General features: G+C 41.1%; 1 protein-coding gene across 4 annotated transcripts in view; it reads left to right on the forward strand.

Annotated features, from left to right (window-relative positions):
- LOC146669809 (inositol 1,4,5-trisphosphate-gated calcium channel ITPR1) overlaps positions 1-22733 on the forward strand; it is a 74993-nt gene that overhangs the window by 46809 nt on the left and 5451 nt on the right. For all 4 annotated transcript variants that reach the window (XM_085406420.1, XM_085406421.1, XM_085406423.1 and 1 more), the window contains 16 exons: positions 2911-3101; positions 8406-8589; positions 8748-9001; positions 9678-9878; positions 9962-10072; positions 10333-10428; positions 10886-11029; positions 11146-11253; positions 11362-11554; positions 12783-12905; positions 15408-15583; positions 17284-17448; positions 17926-18115; positions 18223-18315; positions 20072-20208; positions 21059-21224. In XM_085406420.1, coding sequence (XP_085262546.1) covers positions 2911-3101; positions 8406-8589; positions 8748-9001; positions 9678-9878; positions 9962-10072; positions 10333-10428; positions 10886-11029; positions 11146-11253; positions 11362-11554; positions 12783-12905; positions 15408-15583; positions 17284-17448; positions 17926-18115; positions 18223-18315; positions 20072-20208; positions 21059-21224 — 2532 coding nt within the window. The remainder of the gene's footprint in view (positions 1-2910; positions 3102-8405; positions 8590-8747; positions 9002-9677; positions 9879-9961; positions 10073-10332; positions 10429-10885; positions 11030-11145; positions 11254-11361; positions 11555-12782; positions 12906-15407; positions 15584-17283; positions 17449-17925; positions 18116-18222; positions 18316-20071; positions 20209-21058; positions 21225-22733) is intronic.

Genomic DNA, 22733 nt, shown 5'->3' on the forward strand with positions numbered 1-22733 from the left:
GTGAGTCTGTTAACCTAATAATCTGAACACTTTGTATCTGCTGTGGCAAGAATGCTACTGAATAATAATAATAATAATAATAATAATGATGATAATAATGATAGACAAAAGAGGACACAAAATATCAACAGAAAATAAATGCAATTAAGATTTTAAAAAAGGCAATAACAGTAAAAACCACAAAAAAAACAACTGTTTTGACAAGTGATTTAAAGGACATCACTGATTCACTAAGCCTTGTGATAAGTAGCTCAGATGTTTGTACAAAAGCTCTTTCAACAGGAGTCAAGAACAGAGATGATTAAAGTTGTACCCAGGTCTCCATCTTTCCCTTTTGTGCCAACATTTTGGCAAACTTCCAGTCAGCAGGAAGTAAACCCATCCCCTCCATGATCCACTTTTTACTGTTGCTAGGTGACAAGCTGCTACTTCCTGTGAAAACAGACTTTGCACCTGTTGCAGAAACAAGAGCCACACTGAGATTCCATATGTAGCCTGAAGCTTGGGCCTCAAGGGGGGATGTACAGGCAAAGGCTTGTACAATGAATCACACCACTGGACAGTTGCACTGCACAGGTGGTTAGTAAAGGATTGATAGCACGGCATGTTCGGGACCTGTTTAAGTTCATCTTTTTGGACTCTTTAACAAAGAAAAAAGTTTGTACATTTTGCAGTGAAAAACTAAGTACACCCCATGATTCAGTAACTTTTACCACCTTTAGCAGCAATAACTTCAGCAATAACTCAGTTCATTGAGATTCATGGGTGCTTGTTTTTGCACAGCTCTGTCAAGATCACATCACAGCATTTCACTCTGGTTGAGGTCTGGACTTTGATTGCTGTGCTTTGGGGTCAATGTCCTGTTGCATGACCTAGTTTCAGCCAAGCTTTAGGTGTCTAAGCGATGGCCTTGTATTTGACTGACTTAGTGACTGCAACGTGCCCGGGTCCTCTATCTACAAAACAAGCCCAAATCATCACCCCTCCACCACCATGCTGATAGTTAGTGTTTGTGTGGTTGATTGTGCTGACATGCTGTGTTTGGTTTTCTCCAAATTTGACACTTCGCATTATTACCAGACATCTCCACTTTGGCATTATTGCCAAAGTGGAATGGCATCATTATCTGTCCAAAGGCCATTATTAAAGAAGTTATGGCTTGCTCAGATGTAAACCTAAACCATGCTGCCTTGTTATTTTTAAATAAAAGAGGGTTTTTCCCGGCATCTTTTCTTCTTCAAAAAAAAGGATCTTTCTTCAGTCTTTTTCTGCTTATACTGTCGTGAACTTTAACACTTAACATATTAACTGAGGTCTGCAGAGTCTGCGATGTAGCTCTTGGGATTTTTGCAATTTCTCTGCCTTTTGCACTGTATGACCTTGGCATGAATTTGGAATATCCACGACTGGGAAGATTGTGCCATTGTGTTTACACACACCTGTATATGCCAGACTAGCAAACTGCTAAAACCTCTGATTTGACAGTGGTGGTCACACTTTCTGATGACTCACAGCATTATTAAAGCAACAAAAAGTTTTGAGCACATTTTTCTTATTTAATTTTAACTGTGTATGTATACTGTTGGGTCCATGAATATTTGGAAAACAGCACATTTTTAGAGCTTTGTCTCTGTAAACAACCACAGGTTATGTGATGGAAGTGAAGACTTTCACCTTAAAGGGATTTAACCAAAATATGGCATCAACTTAATAGAAATTATATAGTCCTCCATTTTCAACTGTCAAAAGTAATTTGACAGTTGACTCACAAACAGATTCGTGGCCAGGTTGAGGCATGCTCCCTCATTATTCCATAATGAGGGAACATGGCTCCGTATAAAAGCAGAGTTGATTCCAAGTCTTGAAATTGAATTTGGTAGTGTCTTTGGTGTGAAGTCCAAAGACACATTGATGCAAATGAAGCCATTGTTAGGTTAAAAAAAGCTAAATAAACCCATCAAAGAGAGAGGAAATCATTTTGTGATGACCAAATCACCAATATGCAACACCGAAAGATTTAAAGGACCACTGAAGACAAAGAAAACCAATGACTGCAGAATTATTGCTTGGTTAAGAAAAAACATCTGCACAACCACTAGCTACATGAGGAATACTCTCACAGAGCTGCATGCTGAGTGAACGTCCTTACACACAGGCAGGTTGTCAAAATCCACAATCAGGAGTCTTTTTCGTGAATGGCAATACAGTAAGTTGCAAACTACTGGTTACACTTAAGAACAGGAAGGCCAGAACACATGTAAAATTGCACTGTTTGTTCATGAAGCACACCACATGATCTCTCAAATATTGTGTGGGCAGCGTCAGAGAATGAGTGTCTATGGCTGCAAGTACAGTAAGTTCACCAGTGTTTTAGGCAAAGAAATAAGATGTTCTTCAGTGGCCAAGTCAGTCACCTGATGTCCACCTAACAGAGCGTCTCTTCACTTACTGAAGGCAGAAAACCCCCAAAACAAGCAGCAACTGAAGTCATTGACTTCCTTTGATTTCCATTAAAGTATTAAAAACCAAAACTGAAAATTTATTTAAATTCACACAAGACTGCAATTACTGAACAAATACTACTTAAATAATACTTCAACACTGCAACTCACTTGCATATTAATTGTTTGATTTAAAGCGCACTGTACTGGTGTAAAGATGAAAAAAAGTCCAAATACTTAATCTCACTATATGTTTTAATTGAACTATAATTTGCTTTACTAAGAGCAAAGTAGTGTTTCTCTGTTATTATCTCCAGATGATTTAATAAGCTGTTAAATGGTTATAGTTGTAGTTCCCATGTATTTGCAGGAAATTTTCCAAAATAAACCAGATTAGAATGAAAAATTAACGCCACATGTCTGATATAGCCTGTTCTGAATTGTCCCATTGCCTCATCTCGGTCTTTAGGTGGATTAGGGGGACATGGGGGCCTGAGTCGTGGGGAAATGAGCCTGGCAGAGGTACAGTGTCATCTGGACAAAGAAGGAGCCTCTGACCTGGTTATTGACCTCATCATGAACACCACGAGCGACCGAGTCTTCCAAGAAAGCATCCTCTTAGCTATTGCGCTGCTGGAGGGTGGAAACACCACCATCCAGGTCAGTTAACCAAACATTTCAACCTTAAGAATATGGACTTGTGTCTGTTGTCTACTGCGAAACAACTGATTTGTGTATAAATCTGCATCTCACTTTAAAAAATTATACACTTTAAATATGATCTGCTCCAATACGATCAGTGTAAAGAACACTGTGTAATTGAGGGAATTTTTCATCACTAGACAATCTTCAGTAAGTGGGTCAGTGTGCCACCATAGCTGCACATGTACATTACTGCGGCACCTCCCCCTCACGTCTAGCCCTATATAACTTAGCTGGGAGACCAGACCAGCTGCTAATAATGTCAATAGTAGACCTAAAGTAGACTTTGGATCAAAAATGTTCATGTGTTTCTGTTTTTTCATTTTAGAAATTCTTAGGTGTGTATTGGGTAGTTTAAATAAACTCTCCTCCTTTCGGGTTCAGCCCGAGCTGCTCTGTTTCCCCCACCGTCCATTCTTCCTATGTCTGTTGTTCTGTCAGTGGATCCCCATTTTTCTGTTTGTGTGTCCGTCTACGTTGTGTAAGCAAGGAGCTTGCATAATCAGATTAGAGGAAGCCACTGTTTCAGAGATAATGCATTGGCTTCCCACGGCTGCTGCAGAGCCACGTCACGTGATCCGTCTGTGTTACATAAGGTCTGTGTGAATGAACAATGAGGAATGTCTCAGCCTTCAAAACATTCCAGCCTCGCTCCCTTGCGTTCTCTTGCTGGCCCAAACTGGGTCACGCTGGGCCTCCGGAACTGGGGCAGTGGGGAGAGAGGGCGGAGGGATGAGGAAACACAGAGCGGACTGAGGAGAAACTGGAGCTCCTCTTACCCTCGCATTCTTAAGTTTGTTCTGGAAAGGGAGATTTATTTGCAGGGAAAGCTATCCTGCAGTGCTAGAACTGCACCATACAGTGCAAATATTTATGTTCTTTTAGTTACTGGATGGCTTATAAAGGAAGCCTGAGATAAAAGCCTCGTTTCATCTCTATAAATACAACAATGATGATTGTGACTGACAGCTTAAAGCTTGAATTTGAGATCAGGCGTTTCTTTTGTTCTCTCTCGTCTCTTCAAGAAAGCACGCCATGGGAAATATAAGTGGGGTTGTGTGACTGTCGTGCTGAGCTGAGCACCTGTTGGATCTTGGGTGTCTTGTACTCACGTAACACCGTTAACTATTTACTCATGGCCTACATAGTGCACAGAAATAAACCACACAGAATAACCCAGCTGCATGCTCAGTTAAGTCACTTACACATGCATGCTGTTTGCTGTCATGCAAGGCCAATGCACGGATCCACTAGAGGTTATATTTTACATTCAGGCTCTTGCACTCCTTTGCTCCTATATTTCAGTCACATAGCGGCTTTTTATCTTTCTTTTTTCTTTTCTTTTTTTTTGCTACAGCTATGAGAGATCTCAGACAGCTGTAAATTCTGTTGTTACATGACAACTTTTAACATTTTACTCGTCAGCCATCTGGCTTCTAACTGCATGGTGTGCTGCTCCGTTTCCCTCCAAAGCCCTTGATGTGCAGGTGTGCTAAACCAGAGTAGTCAGTCTAAAAAAAGGAAAAAATGTGAATGCAGAGGTGGCGAATTTAAAGGAAGAAGGAAGAAACTGAGGAACGGGGAAAAGGTCTCGAAAGAGCGTAGAGTAGAGAGGAGCAGCAGCAGTTCCATTTGGTTTACATGTGGCGCTGCCTGACATGAGAGGGAGGGTGAAAGGAAAAGGGAGCGCGAGTATAAATAGCTGTTACATAACATCCCTTTGTTGATGCCAAGTGGCGGAACGGAAGGAGAGAAGGGAAAGCGCTATGACCTTGTTTTTCAGTGTTGTCCGCCCCCACCCCGTCCTGCTCTTCTCTGTCTCTTTCCACTTAGGGTTTGCCTCCATAGATACAGACAGGCTCTGTGTTTACCCAACACTGCAGGGGCCCATGACATCTTCGTCCCTCTCATCTATCCTCCTTCGTTACTATCACCGTGTTCTCTCCTTGCCTTGACCACCATGTGTTACTTCATCCGTAACGTCATCTCTCCATTATGCCAGTCTTCCTCCTGCTTTTCAAGCGCCATCAAAACACAGATGGTGTCTTGATACAGCAGCACAGATTTCGTAAACCAATGTGTGAGGACTGTCGTCCAAATGCTACACAATGTAACAACGTGGTTAGATATGAAAGTACAGGTTTTCACTTCTGATTGTTGTCACATACGTTTTCTGAAGAAATCAGAAGAGGAAAGCTTTGCTGTGGTGTTTTTCTTTACTGTGGTGTCCCTTACTTGTGCGCACGTCCTTGTTTCAGTGAGTCACTCAATTTGGTTCAGTTCCTAAGAACTGGTGTTTAAAAAAAACAAAACAAATACTCAGTTAGCTCTCAGGTGAAAAAGAAATGATGCTGGGAAAAAGAAAAGAACGCTCTGGCATGCCCAGTACATTCACCTCCACTGTCGCTATCGCAGCGAATGGCAATAACTCAGTTTAACTTGATTCACCTTATCAAATACTGTAGCTCAGCACTGGTGCTAGTCTTGCTAGGCCTGAATGTAAATGACTAAACATAGTATCTCATAGGATATTTTACTTGAATGACAGGCTATGAAAATGATTGATGATTACATAAGGACAAAGCTGAGAGAGAATACTGTATTGCAGAGCATGTGTGATATGTGGGTGTGTCCTCTCTGAACTGGCATGTGCCTATGGCAGAGACAGCTGACCCACTTTTGTGAGTGTAAAAGTCAGTAGGCGTATTAGCGTATGTGCTTTCCAGCCTGTGTGTGCTGGTACTGTACGAGCGTGTGTGTGTGTGTGTGTGTGTGTGTGTCTGTTTGAGTTATGTAATGGTAGGGGTGAGAGAGTGCTGGTGAGTGCTCTCCTGTGTTTGCTCTGGTTTAATCACTGTGTGTTAACCTACCACCGCTCCTCATGCCTCACCCTTTGCACCCTGCCTTCCTCCCCCACCCGCCCTGCAGGCCCACGCTTTAGCCGGCTGATGGAGGGCAGTTATATGAACAAAAAAAGACGGACAGGTATGACCATTACTGTCCCCTCAACCCTTCCCTCCTCAGGCATGCTGTGATGTGTGAGCAGCGAGTGGGCTGCCAGTGTTGTAGCTAATGCCCGTCTCTGTACTCCTCACTTTGTCATCAACTTGTTTATTGCACGATGGCCTTGGTTGGTAGGTCTCCCCTCCCCATGCTGCTGTCTCCGTGTTCCTAAGTTGGCAGAGTGTGTACGTGCAGGAGTGCTGCTGCTCAGTGGTGGAGGGCCAGGGTGGGGCACGAGGCTCGAGAATCTGCTTTGGGGCACAGTCACACAGTTATGTCATTGTTTCTTTAAAGGAAACTAGGCTGTAAAACCGGCGTATCCCTTCATTGAGTCATTAATAAGCCAGATAAATTCTCACTTTGGCTCCTTAATTGGTTTGTCACTATTTTTACTTTTGAATGAAAAATTTAGCACAGCGAGCCTATTAAAAATTAAATTGCATCGCATGTAACCGCCGCAGTACAAACACATTTAAAACAATGTCCTTGGAGGAGCAGAAACAAAGCTTGCTTTGTCTATTTTTGCTTAACATTTTCCATGTGACTATCATTTACTGTATTTGTTTTCTTAACTAGCCCAGTTCTACATCTAACCTGAAAAGACCATATGGTTATGTAACAAACTTTGAGAGCTGGCCTAGATACCACATCTGATAAGATTTTCTCCCTCCCTATCACTCGCTCTTGTTTCCCCTCTCTCGATCATAGGTTCTTTCCCCTTCTTTTTGCCCCTTTTTCCCACTTCTTGGTATCTATCTTTTGCCTCAAGCTTTTTTTTTTTTCTCACAACTTCCCACCATCTCCATTTCTGTATCTGTGTAAGTAGGCCAGGCTTCTCCCTTTCATGTAATTTTTTTCACCCTTTTAGTGTGGCAAAACTGCTTTGGCTCGTCGAAGCCATTCCATAGACTGTGCTGCTAACATCTCTTACATAATCAAAACAACAGACCTGTGGGTTGGGACACAGTGTATACATCGGGCATGGAAGTGTCCTAATTCTGTGTGACCTCATTCCACAGCCATAGCTGCAGCGATTAAATCCTCACATCACTGTAAAATTAGACCTGCTTCATTAGAGTTTCTAATATTTTTTTGAATAAAGATTTGTTTTCCTATAAAGAAGAGTTTTCTGATATAAAGTAACGATTTGTTGTTTGTTTTTTACTGTAAGCCGAGACAGTGTGCTAATTTGTTAAGAAAAAGTTTGACCATTTATTTGTTTTCTTTCTTTCTATTTTATCTCTTAAATTTTCTACAATTTTTTTTATTAGCTTGTTTTGTTTAAAGATCACATACACCAAAAGATATTAAATTTTCCCGTGGTATAACCTCCATGCTATATACAATGAGGGGAAAAAACTCTTTGATCCACTGCTGAATTTTTTTTTATGGTCGTTTTAATAAAGAGAGATGAAACATCAACCAAAAATCAAGAAAACCACATACACATACATAGAAGTTACAAATATATTTGCATGTCATTGATCGAAGTAAGTATTTCATCCCCGATTACCAAGCCAGAATTCCGACTCCCACAGATTACAGCCAATCAATTACAGATGCTCCTGATCTCAACTCCATATGTGTGTAAAACACACCTGTCCAGAGAATCACTTTCTTCCATTTCAACCTCTCAACCATCATGGGCGTGTCCAAAGAGCTTTCAGAGGATGTCAGGGGCAAGACTGATCTGAGCAAAGCTAGAATGGGCTACAAGACCATCAGCAATAAGTTGGGAGAAAGTGCTGTTGCTTTAGCATTAACTGGACCTGCCATGTTTAGAGAGTTTCTGTAAAGAGGAGTGGGCCAAAGGTGTGCAAACCTGGTGACCAACTAAAACAATCATCTTAGCGTTGTGCTTGCCAACAAGGGTTTCTCCACCAACTGCTAAGTCATGTTTTGCATTGGGCTCAAATGTGTTTTTTCTGGATTTTTGGTTGATATTCTAACTCCATTAAAACTACCATAACAACTACCATAACAACTGTTCATTTCTTTGTATGTGAGCAAACTTACAAATTCAGCGGGCGATCAAATAATTATTTCCCCACCATATATGATAATCTTATCAGCATAGTAGCAGATTGCTTTTCTGTTGATCAACTGCTCTTATTCCGGTTTTTCATATTGCAGGTGAGCGTCAACACATTCAGCAAAGAATCTGACACCACTGAATGTTCGTTTCCATTTTACAGTGACACAGCATGTACTGTGGTTTTGGAATAATTCCAGTTTGCTCTTCTTTCTCTGTGTCTCCAGCGCTCATTCTTTTGCCGTCTGACAGAAGACAAAAAATCAGAAAAGTTCTTCCGTGTCTTTTATGACCGCATGAAGTCAGCCCAGCTCGAGATCAAAGCCACGGTGACAGTAAATACAAGCGACCTGGGAAACAGGAAAAGAGACGATGACAGCCAGGACAAAGAGCCCCCTGTTCGCAAAAAAGGTCAGAGGTCACCTGTAGGGTTGTTAACACTAAACAACGCCCAGTTTGAAAACTGCTGATTTCATGTTTATTTCTAAATTTAAAATAGGAAAAAAAATATTTGAAGGTTCTTTTAGTTGTGACTCAGTTTATAGTACGAGTTCTATGTCTCTATATAGCAAAAGACCCAGCTGTGGTGATGACAGAAGACGTGAAAGAGCAGCTATTAGAGGCCTCGTCTGCCACAAAGAAAGCCTTTAACTCTTATCGGCGAGAAGCTGACCCCGAGGACCACTTCACCTCAGCAGATGGTCAGCCCAGCACGGGGGACAAGAACCAGGATGAAGGAGAGATGAGTTTTGTGATTGTTATCATGCAGCCTATCCTTCGCTTTCTCCAGCTACTTTGTGAGAATCACAACCGTGACCTACAGGTGGGTCAGACTGAGCGTCGCAAATTTAGTTTTACAGATTTACTTTAGAATGAGTCCAGTTTTACTTCCTTTTAATATTAAACTGAAGCCTTTAGAGTCCAGACACAATTTCCAATGGTTTTTATTACCAATGCCAATAGCTTTGTGTGTCTTTGTAAAGTATCTTTATTTGCAGCGATATCAGGGCTTCAAGTTTCTTCTATTCAGAGAGCCTCACATGTATTTGTTTTCCACTGAGCTTGTAAAGCAGAGATTTTCTGTTACTAAGCTCTTGAGTCTTGAGGATTCAGGCTCTGTTTAATCAGTTTTAGTTTCTACTGATGTGTCTGCAGAGGATGTTGGTTCTTGGTAGCTCTTTGCGTCAAAGCTTGTTTAGAGACTTAAACAGTACCACTAATTGTACTTCCCTCCCCCAAGATCCTCCAAGATGTACAAAATGAGATTTTATCAACTGTTTACTCATATGCAGGTTTCTAAAAAGACTATTATTTTGATAGAATAATTGTATTTTCATGTATAGATATTTGCTTACCTGCTTGTTAATATATTCCATGTTGTTGTGCAAAAACAGACGTCCACTAGCATGCACGAGCTGTTCCTTGGACGTTTCACTCTTGAATTTGATGTTGTTTACATGCTGGTTAACTGCGTGAAACCTTCACTGTTTTTTTCCTAGAACTTCCTTCGTTGCCAAAACAACAAAAACAACTACAACCTTGTGTGTGAGACGCTTCAGTTTCTAGACTGTATCTGTGGTAGCACCACAGGCGGTCTCGGTCTGCTCGGACTCTACATCAATGAGAAGAATGTTGCTCTCATCAACCAAACACTGGAGAGTCTAACAGAGTACTGCCAAGGCCCTTGCCATGAAAATCAGGTACAAAAGACACTGAGCGGTGAAGGAAGTTATAACTCCTTCACCACTATTTTTTTTATTACAGTTATTCCTTTCTCCCCCAGAATTGCATTGCCACTCATGAGTCCAATGGCATTGATATCATTATTGCCCTGATTCTTAATGACATTAACCCACTTGGGAAGAAGCGGATGGACCTGGTTTTAGAGCTCAAGGTAAGTTGAGCCAGATCTCACTTTTACTTTAAGACTAGAGTTTAAAAAATGAGGGGAAAAACGCTGTAGCTTCCTTTCACAGCAGTAACACCAATAGGCTTGACGTGAAAGAGCAGGAAATTCACCCGTCTGAGCTAGCTTTTCTGCATACCTGCCAAGAAAAATAGCAGCAGTCTATTTTCCTAGAGCACCAGGTTTTCCGCCTGCTTTACTTGGATGAAGAAACTGTAGTTCTTATCTTTTCCAATTCTGACTCTCAGAACAATGCATCTAAGCTGCTGCTCGCCATCATGGAAAGCCGTCATGACAGTGAGAATGCTGAGAGGATCTTGTACAATATGAGGCCTAAAGAGCTGGTGAGAACCTGTTGTTGTCCATCTTGTCATTGAGTCCTGAGCTGCTATTTCTACATCAAATGCAAAATCTACTCAGCTATAACCTTGTTTTTGTTAGTACATAACAACAATTTGATGTTACCTTGTAAAAATACTAGGGTGTGTTATATATATATATACACACACACACACACACACACACACACACACACACACACACACACACACACACACACACAAACAGAATCCAGGGAAAGTGTTGAAATAGTGAAGGAGAAGGGATGTCATCTTGAATAAGTTTCTGAAGACCAACACGATGAGAATTGTATTATTTATTATATATATTATATATATGTGTATGTGTATATATATATATATGTGTATGTGTATATATATATATATACGTGTATGTGTATATATATATATATACGTGTATGTGTGTATATATATATATATATATGTATGTGGGTGTCTGCAGGTGGAAGTGATAAAGAAAGCCTATCTGCAGGGGGAGGTTGAGTTTGAAAACTCAAAGGAGGAGGAGGATAACGGAGAAGAAGAGGAACATGATGCTGCTTCACCCCGAAATGTTGGACACAACATCTATATCTTAGCTCACCAGGTGTCTTATTTATCTCTTTTTGCAGAATCTGTATATGCTGTATCTTAGAAACATGCATTTTCCTTTTGTTGTCCCTTGTAACCAACTCACTTGCTACCTGTGTGTCCTTTATACAGTTGGCACGTCATAATAAAGAGCTGTCCTTGATGTTAAAGCCAGGAGTGTCTAGTGGAGAGGGGGATGAGGCCTTGGAGTTCTATGCCAATCACACTGCTCAGATAGAGGTCATAATGCAAAACCCCTGTCACAGAATGTGAATCGGAACATGTTTTCTGTACATTACGTCACAAATTGTGGGCTTCCCTCGGAGGTGACTGTGTGTCTCTCTGCAGATTGTGCGTCAAGACCGCACCATGGAGGAGATAGTTTTCCCTGTACCCAACATCTGTGAGTTCCTAACTTCAGAGTCAAAGCTCCGGGTGTACTACACCACAGAGAGAGATGAGCAAGGCAGCAAGATCAATGACTTCTTCCTTCGAGCAGAGGACCTCTTTAATGAGATGAACTGGCAGAAGAAACTCAGAGGTGAGTTTGTCTTCTGTGTGTGTGTGTGTGTGTGTGTGTGTGTGTGTGTGTGTGTGTGTGTGTGTGTGCGCGCGAACAACAGTCTGTTTTCACGGAGAGTAACTACAGGTGGAGAAGGTGAGAGTCTGTGTACTAAAACAGGTACTGAAACATGTGGCAACATGCCCCTGTTGTTTCCTAATGGCAAGTACAACTTCCGTGCATTTTTTTTTTTCTGGGAATACTGTGCTTCATGGATAGCTGAAAATTTCTGTGTGTAATTTGCATGCTCTGTTGGGTGTTTTACTTTCTTTTTTTCCACAAACATGCAGGTCATGTGAAAGGGGAAACTCCAACTTAGCCGTAGTTATAAATGTGTTTTTTTTTTTATGTGTATTTAAGTGATAGACTGGTGGTGACCTCCCTCCTTAATGCAGGATAGAGCTCAATCCCTGCGAGCCCGAACAGGATAAGAGTGTTTGGAAAATGGATGAAAGGATGTGCATCAGCACCTTGATGGCAGGGCTAAATATGTCATCCTGTGTGCGCTCATGTTATGCATGTGCATGTTTCCACTGTCTAAAAGCGGACAGGGGTTTTCCACATTCTTTGAGCCATGAAACATTTATACAGTAACCTTATGAATCACAAGTGAGAGCGTGCTTACGCATGCACACAAACATACACACGCAGACCCACACCCACACTCATTCACACTTCTAATTCACATACCTCATACCCACACAAACCCTTATTTTGTCTTTCACGTAAAGGAGGGGATGGACACAGAAAAGTCCCTGCATCTGTTTTTGTTTTTTTTTCTTTCTTTTCCAATTAAACCTGAGTAGGCAAAATGTTGTGTTAAAAGGTCGAGGTGACATGTTTTGCATCTTGAACTTTTAAACCATTCATTTTGTTTTTGACAGCTACGCTTACTTCATATTTACATATCAAAGACACTGAAGCCGAACTTCCTCAGTTCTTCTTTTCAAACTTGCAGCTTGTTGATGCATAAACCAAATACTGAAATCAGCTGAACCTGCTGGTCCCTTATATTTCAAAAAGTTTCATTTATTCTGCATAAGTTTTAAATATTCAAAGCTTCTCAAATAAAAGAATTTACTTTTAGGTTATTTGAATTCAAACTGCTGAATTGGTATTTCAACATAGGCAACCCGCCAACTTCACTTTTGGCTTTTGGAGCAGATTTTAAAAATAGAATCTGTTTTGTCTTTCTTCTTCTCTTTAGCCCAGCCGGTGCTGTACTGGTGCTCAAGAAACATGTCGGTGTGGAGTGGCATCTCCTTCAAGCTGGCTGTGCTCATGAATCTCCTGGTCTGCTTCTTCTACCCCCTCGAAGGGGTACATGGAGGTCAGTGAGGTGGCACCCGAGTATGAACTGTGACTGCGCGCACATCCTGTTGCTAAAATAGGCGCAAGCATTTCTGCAACATTTCCAGTTAATCAATCGTTTTAGACTAAAACTTTGACACATTTCATTTGACGTTTTCTGTCAGGTGTTCCGATGAGGCTGCCTATCAGTCATTCATGCATGTGACATGCTCACAGACAGTATAGAGATTTTCTTTTTTTCTTTGAATGTAGATATTGTTTCGATGCTGTTTTGCTTGAGACGATTTGTATCTAGCGCCATGATGTTGCAATCAGATTTCTTTCGAAACAAGGGTCAGACAAAGGTTATGTACTCAGGGGGAAAAAACCGGAAGGACAGGGGCTCACTGACATGTTTTCTTCCTGCTTCAAAGCACATCTATAACATTCTATAACTCACAATGGGTTGAGAAATGCAAATATAGACAGCTGTGTAGAAGTTTTCTAAAAACGATAACAATGTTGTGAGGCAACAATGACTTAAGAATCAAGTTTTAAAAACGACACCAAAAAGAAAGAATCTGTAATGTACAGCATGCTACACACCCAGAGAGGTACACTTTAAAGAGCTGGGTGACTCTGCTGGACGTGGCCACTGACCCACTGATCTCATTCTGCCACGGTGTTCTTACATGCTGACTTCTAATCACCTGGTAATCTGTGTTTGAGACACACCCGCAGTAACACCATGCCCTTAAAGCTTCAGCTCATATTTACCTTGTAGTTCTATGGAAACCGTAATAAACAGAGGAGTGGTGCACTTTAATTTACTGTAAACTGAGCCTGCATTGTCTTAGGTAGCACAAGCCGTGTGTGTGTGTGTGTGTGTGTGTGTGTATGTATATATATGTATGTGTGTATATATATATATATATATATATATATATATATATATATATATAAAAATCAAACATTTTTATATAAAAATAAAAATCAAACAATGAACCCATTTCCAGGAAAGAAGTTTGCCTTGCTTTAGCAATCAGCACTTCATTTTGCCTTAACAGCTTTTCTGATGGGTTTGTGAATTATGTGTGATGACAAAAAATACTGCATTTTGAAATGAAAACTAAAATCTGGTGCGGTTTCTCATAACGTCACCAACAAGGTCTTACTGAACCACTTGACCTGTGTGCGAGACTCCAGCATACCTTTGGCTTAACCCTCTCAGGCTCAAATTAAACTTTTTGTTGCTAATGCACAACCAAGTCCTGCAGTGGTACTTCTGAGTAAAAAAATATGTATGTGGGGTAATCAGGTTGTTAGTTTTTAACTGTTGCAAATCTGCAACGCCTGCTTGGAGAGGGTTAAACAGTCACTTTTATGGCTTTCGGCCTATGCCTTTGCATACATTGCTCTCCTGGCTCAACGCCCTCCTTTGCTTGAGGCTTTAGAATGAGGGTTATAAGAGCAGGAAATCTAGGTCAGTGTGTTGTGCCTGCATGCATGAGTGACTGGCTTTTGGTGAATAGCTGTGGCTAGCGTCACACACCCATGATACATAATCACAATCAAACAGCGCACGCTTTTCCAGCTTTTCGACTGCAGACTTTCTAGCTGTTTGCACACAATCATTTGCCTGCACATTAACCTTAGGTGTGCAGCGCATGCAAAGCTTGTGAGTGCACGTAAACGCCCCTCTTTCAGTCTGCGACATCACTCGAGCGGTGCGTTCCTCCCCGCTCATCCCTCATGAATCTTTCAGCTGAGGTATTTTTAGAGAACAGTGTTATGCAAGTGGCACCTGTCATGTGATCTCAACAGGGACTGGGGAGGGAGAGGAAAAAAGGAGAGACAGGGAAGGAGAGAAGGGAATAGGGGAAGGCAAGGTGGGAGGAAACAAAGAGTGAGAGGGAAGGTAAAGAGTGGTGCCTTCATTGTAATATTCCCCCCTCTATTTTGTCACCCACTGCTGCACTTTTTCATCTTTTTCAATCTATTAAATTCTACCCCATTTATTTTCCTCATGTATCCGCTCCCTGAGGTCGATCTGTGAATAGAGTTCACGGAGTTCTTACAATAATACACACGTTTTAGAAAAGACATTGCTTAAAGAGGCAGCAGGTTAGATATGGCCTTGTTTTTAGGCTCCTGAAACATGGGTTTAGCTTGAGTGACACACTGTCACATGAAACCCCTGACTAGGACACTAATCCTGGATTTACCACAGGATCAGGAGGAACATCAGGTGCGCACGCTAACGCAAGAAACTGTGTCATACACTTTAAGTGTTATGTAATTGGCTCTCTTTCAGTTCAAAGTCTCCAAAGTAGGAAGAAGATAGCGGATCTCATAAAAAAAAAAACAAAGTTGGATGATACTGAAAAGTTCCAGACTGTACATGTATCCTCTCAACATGTCCTTTCATATTTCACATGTGTCACAGTTACTGTATAACGAGTTGGCTGGTTTGTGCATTTACCTATAGCTTGTTTGTGCTTTGCACATTTAATTGTCTTCATGTGTTATTTATTACCTGCAGGTACCCTGGATCCCCATTTATCTGCCCTTTTGTGGATGGGAGTCTTGGCAGCGCTGATCATTGTTATCATCATGCCACAACCACTGGGCATCGGTGCCTTGGTCACTGTCACAATCCTTCGTCTCATCTTCTCTGTGGGCCTGGAGCCCACGCTCTTCCTTCTGGGTGCTTTCAATGTAAGTGAGCTCACAGGGAGGGTCATTTAACCCAAATCACCACCACCAGTGCCAAACATCCATTTGTGCATTTGTGTATCCAGCTGAATACAATGAAAGAAAGTTTTGTAAAAGTGAGTATTAGCTAATGCAAAAGAATTAGAAATCGCTATAATAGGCAGATTATAACTGAATCCTTGGTTCAATCTTTCAAGCTAACAAGATAAACATTTTCTTATTTTCAGCAATTCTCTAATCTAAAAAATATAAAGTAATATAAAGAATAACTCAATAAACTAAATATTTTAGGGCTTTTGGATTGGTCATTTGAACCTCCAAGCAGTTTGAAGTAGATGTCAAACTGGGCTCTCAGAAATAGTTTCATAAGCTAACTGATCCATAATAATAATAATAATAATAATAATAATAAATGATGTGACAAGTGGGCAAACTGTCCAGAGTGTACCCCACCTCTTGCCCTGTGCCAGCTGGGATGGGCTCCAGCCCCACAGTGAGCCTGGATAAGCGTTAGAAACTTGATGCTTTTCAAATTTAGACTGACAGGGCATTTTAAGTCTAAACTACCTACATGACAGACGTTTTTTTTTAAATTTTGGGTTTACTATTTCACCCATACCACTACTTTCACATACTCAGAAACCTTTGCCACACCAGTTCCACTTCTCCTTTCATCTCTCACTCACACTTGAGCCCACTTGGCATGCCAGTGCCGCGTCTGGCTGTAGTGTTGCCCCCAGCCTTGTAGGCTGGCTGTGTTTGGCTGTACTTTGTGGTGTTAAGTGCGTCACTGGATCTCAAAGAGGGTTACACCGCCCCTTCACCCGCCAGAGATTTTCTAGATGTGCTCTTATATACTTTTACACACACACACACAATGCAAAATAAAGACTCAAGCGTGCAGTCATCTCTCCCTGTGCAGGCTGTGTTTACATGTACACACAAAAGCAGGTTATTGGGAGAAACTAGGTTAGGGCAAGAAATCAGAGAACAAGTTACCACGGACTGCAGTAGCTCCGGTAAACTGAAATCTAGTTTATGCACAGCAGGTCAAATGTCTTCTGGCTATGTATTTGACATATTTTAACCTTTTTTTTTTTTTTTTTTTTTAAAGATTGGAAATGGAAAGGTGGAAATATTCAAATAAATATCATATTTTTACTGTGAAACTTAATTAATTGGTATTTAGTGTTAGTTTCGTTCTTAGTCAGGCTATAGATTTTCATTATCTGGGTCAAAAGGCTGCGGAGTGTATGACCTTTCTTTTCATCACTCTCCACTATCGTTGCATTGATACTACGCCTATCTGAACTCTTTATCAGCCAAATGTGCTCTTTTAAAAACCCCGTAGAGAAATTTGGTTAAACAGATGTGTCTGCTCGAGTCGCCAACTTTCTCAAGCAGGTATCCACTCGGGCTGCATTAACCGGGTTTCTGTTAATCCTTTAACCCGATTCAAGAAACAGAGTTTCTTGTTTGGATGATGTTCAAAAAAATTAAGTTACAGGTCACACACCGGGGTAAACACTTTGTGACTTTGTTTAGCTTAAAAGGCACCAGAGTCATACTGTTGTCAGGGCTTTCAGAGCTTGTCTTCAGTGAAGGCTGTTGTTGTTTTGTTTTGTTTCTTAAATTGAATATTAAAATGCTGATCCATTACTCACTATTGTTGCTATTAAAGGCAGCTTGTCTTTATCTTTCAGGTTTGTAATAAGATAATCTTCCTGATAAGTTTTGTTGGCAATCGAGGAACCTTCACACGAGGCTACAAAGCCATGGTGATGGACTTTGAGTTCCTCTACCACCTCATCTACCTCATCATCTGCTGTTTGGGGGTGTTTGGCCATGTTTTTTTCTACAGTCTTTTGGTAAGACAATCACACAAATGAATTCGCTTTTTAAATACACATCCGTCCTGAGAAGAGATTAATACAGTCTGATTGAAACTTAACTATGACTAAAAGGGAGTTAATCACTATAGCAACCCACAAACCCCACCTATTTTTGTTTTTCTCATTAAACTGCAGCCGTGATGCCTTCAGGGCCATATCCTCCTAGAAATTTCCTTTTTTGGTGTTTTAACAATGTTGTCGTTGGACTGTTGACTGCTATTCCCCAGTGCCTCAGGTCTGCTTTTTAGCGCATCGGTCTGAGTATCCAAGTGTTTCTCGATGTTCTCCTTTCACGTGGGTCCAAGCAGCTCAAAAAATAGCACAATCTTACACGAACATCTAATATTTTGCGGCAGACAGAAAATGCCAAATCATGCAAGGAAGCCAAGAAACCTCATGGTGTATTCTGATTTAGTCGTTTGTTCTTCTGTAATGTGTGCTTTGTTTCCGTAGCTGTTTGACCTGGTATACAGAGAGGAGACCTTGCTGAATGTGATCAAGAGTGTGACTCGTAATGGACGCTCCATCGTGCTGACCGCTGTGCTCGCCCTCATTTTGGTCTACTTGTTCTCCATCGTGGGTTACATATTTTTCAAGGATGACTTCATCCTGGAGGTGGACCATATCCCCAACACAACTATGAGTGAGGAGAGACTGCAATTATTTATCAGTTTTCCAAGTAGACTAATTATAGATTGTTAGCTCCACATTAAAAAAGGACTAGAAAACATTGCCTCCCTTCTTTTCTAGAAAGTGGAGGTAGTTTGGCCGGCGAGTTCCTGTCTGCAACAGTGTGTCATGGAGGTACTGATGAAAACTGCACTACAGATGCCCTCCAGGAAGGTAACCCTATCAGGCAACATCAGAGTCTTCCATTAATCTATAAATAGTGTTTAGATGTTGGAAGAAGGACTGACACCCTCCTCTGAGATGGTTTAAAGACATTAGTTGTATGCATGTGTGTTTAACTTAAGGTTGAGATATATTTTACATTCCTCTTCCCCTGACTACCCTGAGATAGGAGAATATCTTGAGGAAGATGGCAAATTACTGGAAGTCATGTCTAGTCTAGGTTTGATCTGTTGTTGGATATAATTGTGAAACAACAATAAGCGGAAAGGAAAACTGTTGCACTGTTTCCCTTTTTTATCCGCACTTCAATCCATGTGACTCGATTGTCTTTCATGTGCCTGCCATTTGACCTAAGCAACTCACATGCGACCTTATCAACCTTCATGTGACACAGATTAATGACAGTCACAAAAAAGGAATAAAATTTCTGGGGAACTTCCCGCCAGCTTTGTTGCCATCAATGCTACCCGTTTGAAAAACTGTTTATGTCTGGAGCTGGAACCAGAATGATGGTTGAAAATATTTTCAGTGATGTGACTCATAAACTGGACCGTTCTCCATGTTTACATTTGCTCCACAGAGAAACTATAAACTCTCCTGGGGTTCACCATCTGAGTTTCCTTCCCTCTGCCATCATCACTGACATAGCAATAAAAATACTTTGGCCCAAAACAGCAAAGAGATCACGTGTTCTACTCTGTTTTTGATTTGACTTTGGAAGAAGTCCTTAAATTCAGCATCTATCTTACATTCCAGCCAAACAAACACTTTTGCTTTGACTTAGAGGCTTCACAGCATGAACCAAAACATACCAGCATGGCTGCATCAAAGTCAAGGATATTTTATAATAGAATGGCAGTCGACGTCTTATATTTAATGAATGACTACATGGATAATTCCACTTCCTACTATAGAGAATTATTCTACATGTATTATTTATCATAAACCAATTCATAAATGCTGAATATGAACATTGCAACCACTATGTCACAGCATCTCAGTTATACAGCATCGAAAAGTTTCTAATGCAGTCAATGCATCTTGAGTATGATGTCACACGATTTGATATGAAGTCCATTAACTCTATATGATAGCTGAATAAATGTGGAACAAACTCAACACCTATACTGGTAGATAATAAATATTCATAGGGTATAGGGTGCATTTTTCAAAATCAAAGATTGCTAAATGTATTATAAGACTGTGGGAGCAGCCATCGATCAGCTAACTGCATTGCGTCTGCGCCTCACAGCCACTCAGTGCATGTGGTTGAGATATATATACATATATACACATACATATATACAAATATATATAACAGCAAAAAAAGGGGGCGATTAAAACCTAACAAATTTGGGTCAGGATTTTTTTTTTTTTTGTGTAACGACTCGAAAATAAATATGCATTTGCAGTTTATGACTTTATTATATTTGAGCAGGCAGAGAGTTATTTTAAAACTATGTCAGGCTGCTGTTATTTCCAGAGGTCAGTGTTTCATCATGTTATTATCTGTTACAATCACTTCGAGTCACACCTTGTTGTTTTGATGCTAGATAAACAGATGATTGCGGGTTCTATATGTGCTGATTTCCTGGTTGGATCAGTCCGGTCAAGCATTATAGCATAAAGACTTGTTATAGGCTTTCTCTAGTGCTGCAGTGATGCGAATATGCAACAATGATTTGTTTAATAGTCTCTCATTTAATTATTGTAATTATTAAACATGCTGTCTTTTCTGTTTCCTCAGATTTAGGGGATGACATTGAGGAGGACAACATGGAACGGACGTGCGACTCTTTACTTATGTGCATTGTTACTGTGCTGAGTCACGGGTTGAGGAGTGGAGGGGGAGTGGGGGATGTTCTTCGCAAGCCTTCCAAAGAGGTACGTGCAACTGCGATTAGGCCTCAGGCGCTATGTTGCATGTGTGTGCATGTGTATATGCCTGTGTTTTTGGCTGAGAAGGTGTAGCACCCGCAGCTGCGCCATGGATCATGTGAGCTCGCTATGAGCCACTAAACTTGTTTTTGTTTCAAAAGTATGGAGGTTTCGCAATGTTTCCTTACAGCTGCGCTGCCTCCGCCTTGTGTGAGAATTACGCCTCAAAATAGAATTCCACTGAATGAAGGCTTAACCACTTATGATGTCAAAAGAGGATGTGAATGTCTCAATCACGCATTCGCAACTCGACTCTGAGACCCTTACTAGTTGTTAAAGCAAATTACAGCAGTCGTAGGACACGGGTGGCATGGTGGCTCCAACTTTATTTGGTTTGTCACAAACAAGTGGGGGTAGTATGCATTGTGTGGGTGGCAACTGCAGGGTGGTCGAAAGAATCCAGAGACAGGCTCATCCCATGACTTTCTAGAGCAATGAGTAAATAAGCAAAACGAGTCGGTGAATCTAACCGGTGTATCCGAGACGGGCTGCACCGCGTTGACCGGCTTTCCTGTCCTCTCTGTTACTGTAGCATCTGGCAGGTTATACCCACGGCTTTATGTTTCCATGAACAACCGTGAGGACCAAGGTTAACCTCGTTTTATACTCATAACATCATCCACAACACCTGCTTACATAAAGGCCTGCCTTTTAGGTCATGCCATTAAATGGGACAGGGGGTCCTCATTGTTTCCCCTCCCTATATTAACCTCACTCAAATTAAAGTTTATAATTATTTTAATGTGGGATCATGACCCTAATGTTCATACAACCCTGTTTTTTGTATCTTACCCAGGAGCCACTGTTTGCAGCAAGAGTGATATATGACCTGCTGTTCTTCTTCATGGTCATCATCATTGTCCTGAACCTTATTTTTGGTGTAATCATTGACACCTTTGCTGACTTGAGGAGTGAAAAACAGAAGAAAGAGGAAATCCTGAAGACCTCGTGTTTTATCTGCGGTAAGACCGCTCAATCTAATGTGTTAAAGGGGATGTGTTGTTTTTTTCCATATACGTTATTACACATATATCCTATATGTATGTATATGTGTTTCAACCAGACCCGTAAATGAGAGGCTATAAAGAGCGAGACCCAGTATAACCTTTGAATTATGCAAAGTTACTTTGGCAGAGTCCAGGAATAAAAATATGAGGAAGCTGCATAACTCTGTAGGAAAATAGTAAAAGACTCTCCCTCCTGACATGTTTTGTGCCCTTTGCAAATTCCACTAGTGAGACATTATAGGCCAGGTGACTGCTCCAAAATAAAATAAAATAAATAACAATAGAGATAAAAGCTGATAATGTATAATTGCAGCTCAAATGCATACATACTTTAATGTTGTGTGTAACCTACCGGGTGTTGGGCACAGCTTTCTGTCTCAAGAAGTCCTGTGATGTTAGTCATGGGAAATGAACCTCTTAACTTTCCAGTGATGGGATGACTTGTCTTAACATAAGGGCAGTGTGCCAGCCCGGTAAGGCTGTGCTCTGTTGCTGGAAGGGCTCTGTGTGGTTTTAAAGACTGCTTGTTATTAGAACTCCTCCACAGTCTATCTAATATTACTTTATTCCCAAATTCTCCTCTTGGAATATTAGATTTGATTTGATTTTGGTGTATTTGTGGTTTGTGGTACGCCCATATTAGTTAGTCTATTAGTTTGTTGCTTTCCCCCTCGTCTCTCCCGCCCTCCCTCCCCCTTCTCACTCTGCCGTTCCAAAGAAGGCTGAGTCATGAGGGCTTCCTGCCACTGCTCTGCTCGCCTCCATAATTCATGTCTGTCTCACACGCACAGACATTTTCTCCCACTCGCTCGCTCACTAACTCGCACACACTTAATTTCCTTACCATATGTCTCGTGAGGCTTCGCCGATTGCCCGAACTTTGTCCCTCCGTGCGCCATCAGCCGCATGTCCTTATATGTACATTATATGTAAGTAAGTAGCTAAATAAGAACATGCCGTGCAGCGTGTGCATGTCTCTGCTCATTACTGAGTGTAAGCCCAGAAGTACATGCTGTATGTGAGCATGTGTGTGCATGCGTATGTTGGGTCAGGCAGTCAGGACAAGTGGTAAGCATATGGAATGAGAACAGTATTATGTCACCCAGCCAGCCATCAGCTCTGACTCATTCATGTTAAATAAGGCCAGGCCACAGGGGGAGCTGCTGTCTCTATGGTTTCCAGAAGGACCACGAGAGAACAGGAGATGCAGAGATTAGGGGCTCCGCAGGAGGATGTTAAGTGGCTCAACATCCTCTAGCTTGGTTTTATAAGCCATTGATCTTTCGCTCAGTCTCGTATTAGTCTTCAGGTCTTTGGGGGCTGTTGCCAATGATTGATTTACGTCATGAACTTCCTGCACAGGGATTTTTACCTGTAGCTTAATTTATTTTTGTGCAACAAATCAGGCTCACTGGCATGATAAAATGACCTCCACCATCTTATTGGTTTGGTTTTCATGCTGCC

This window comes from Rhamphochromis longiceps, linkage group LG5 (genome assembly GCF_057381845.1).
Source record: "Rhamphochromis longiceps isolate RC_006_pf linkage group LG5, R_longiceps_female_GT1.1, whole genome shotgun sequence".
In the NCBI taxonomy this organism is placed as follows: domain Eukaryota; kingdom Metazoa; phylum Chordata; class Actinopteri; order Cichliformes; family Cichlidae; genus Rhamphochromis; species Rhamphochromis longiceps.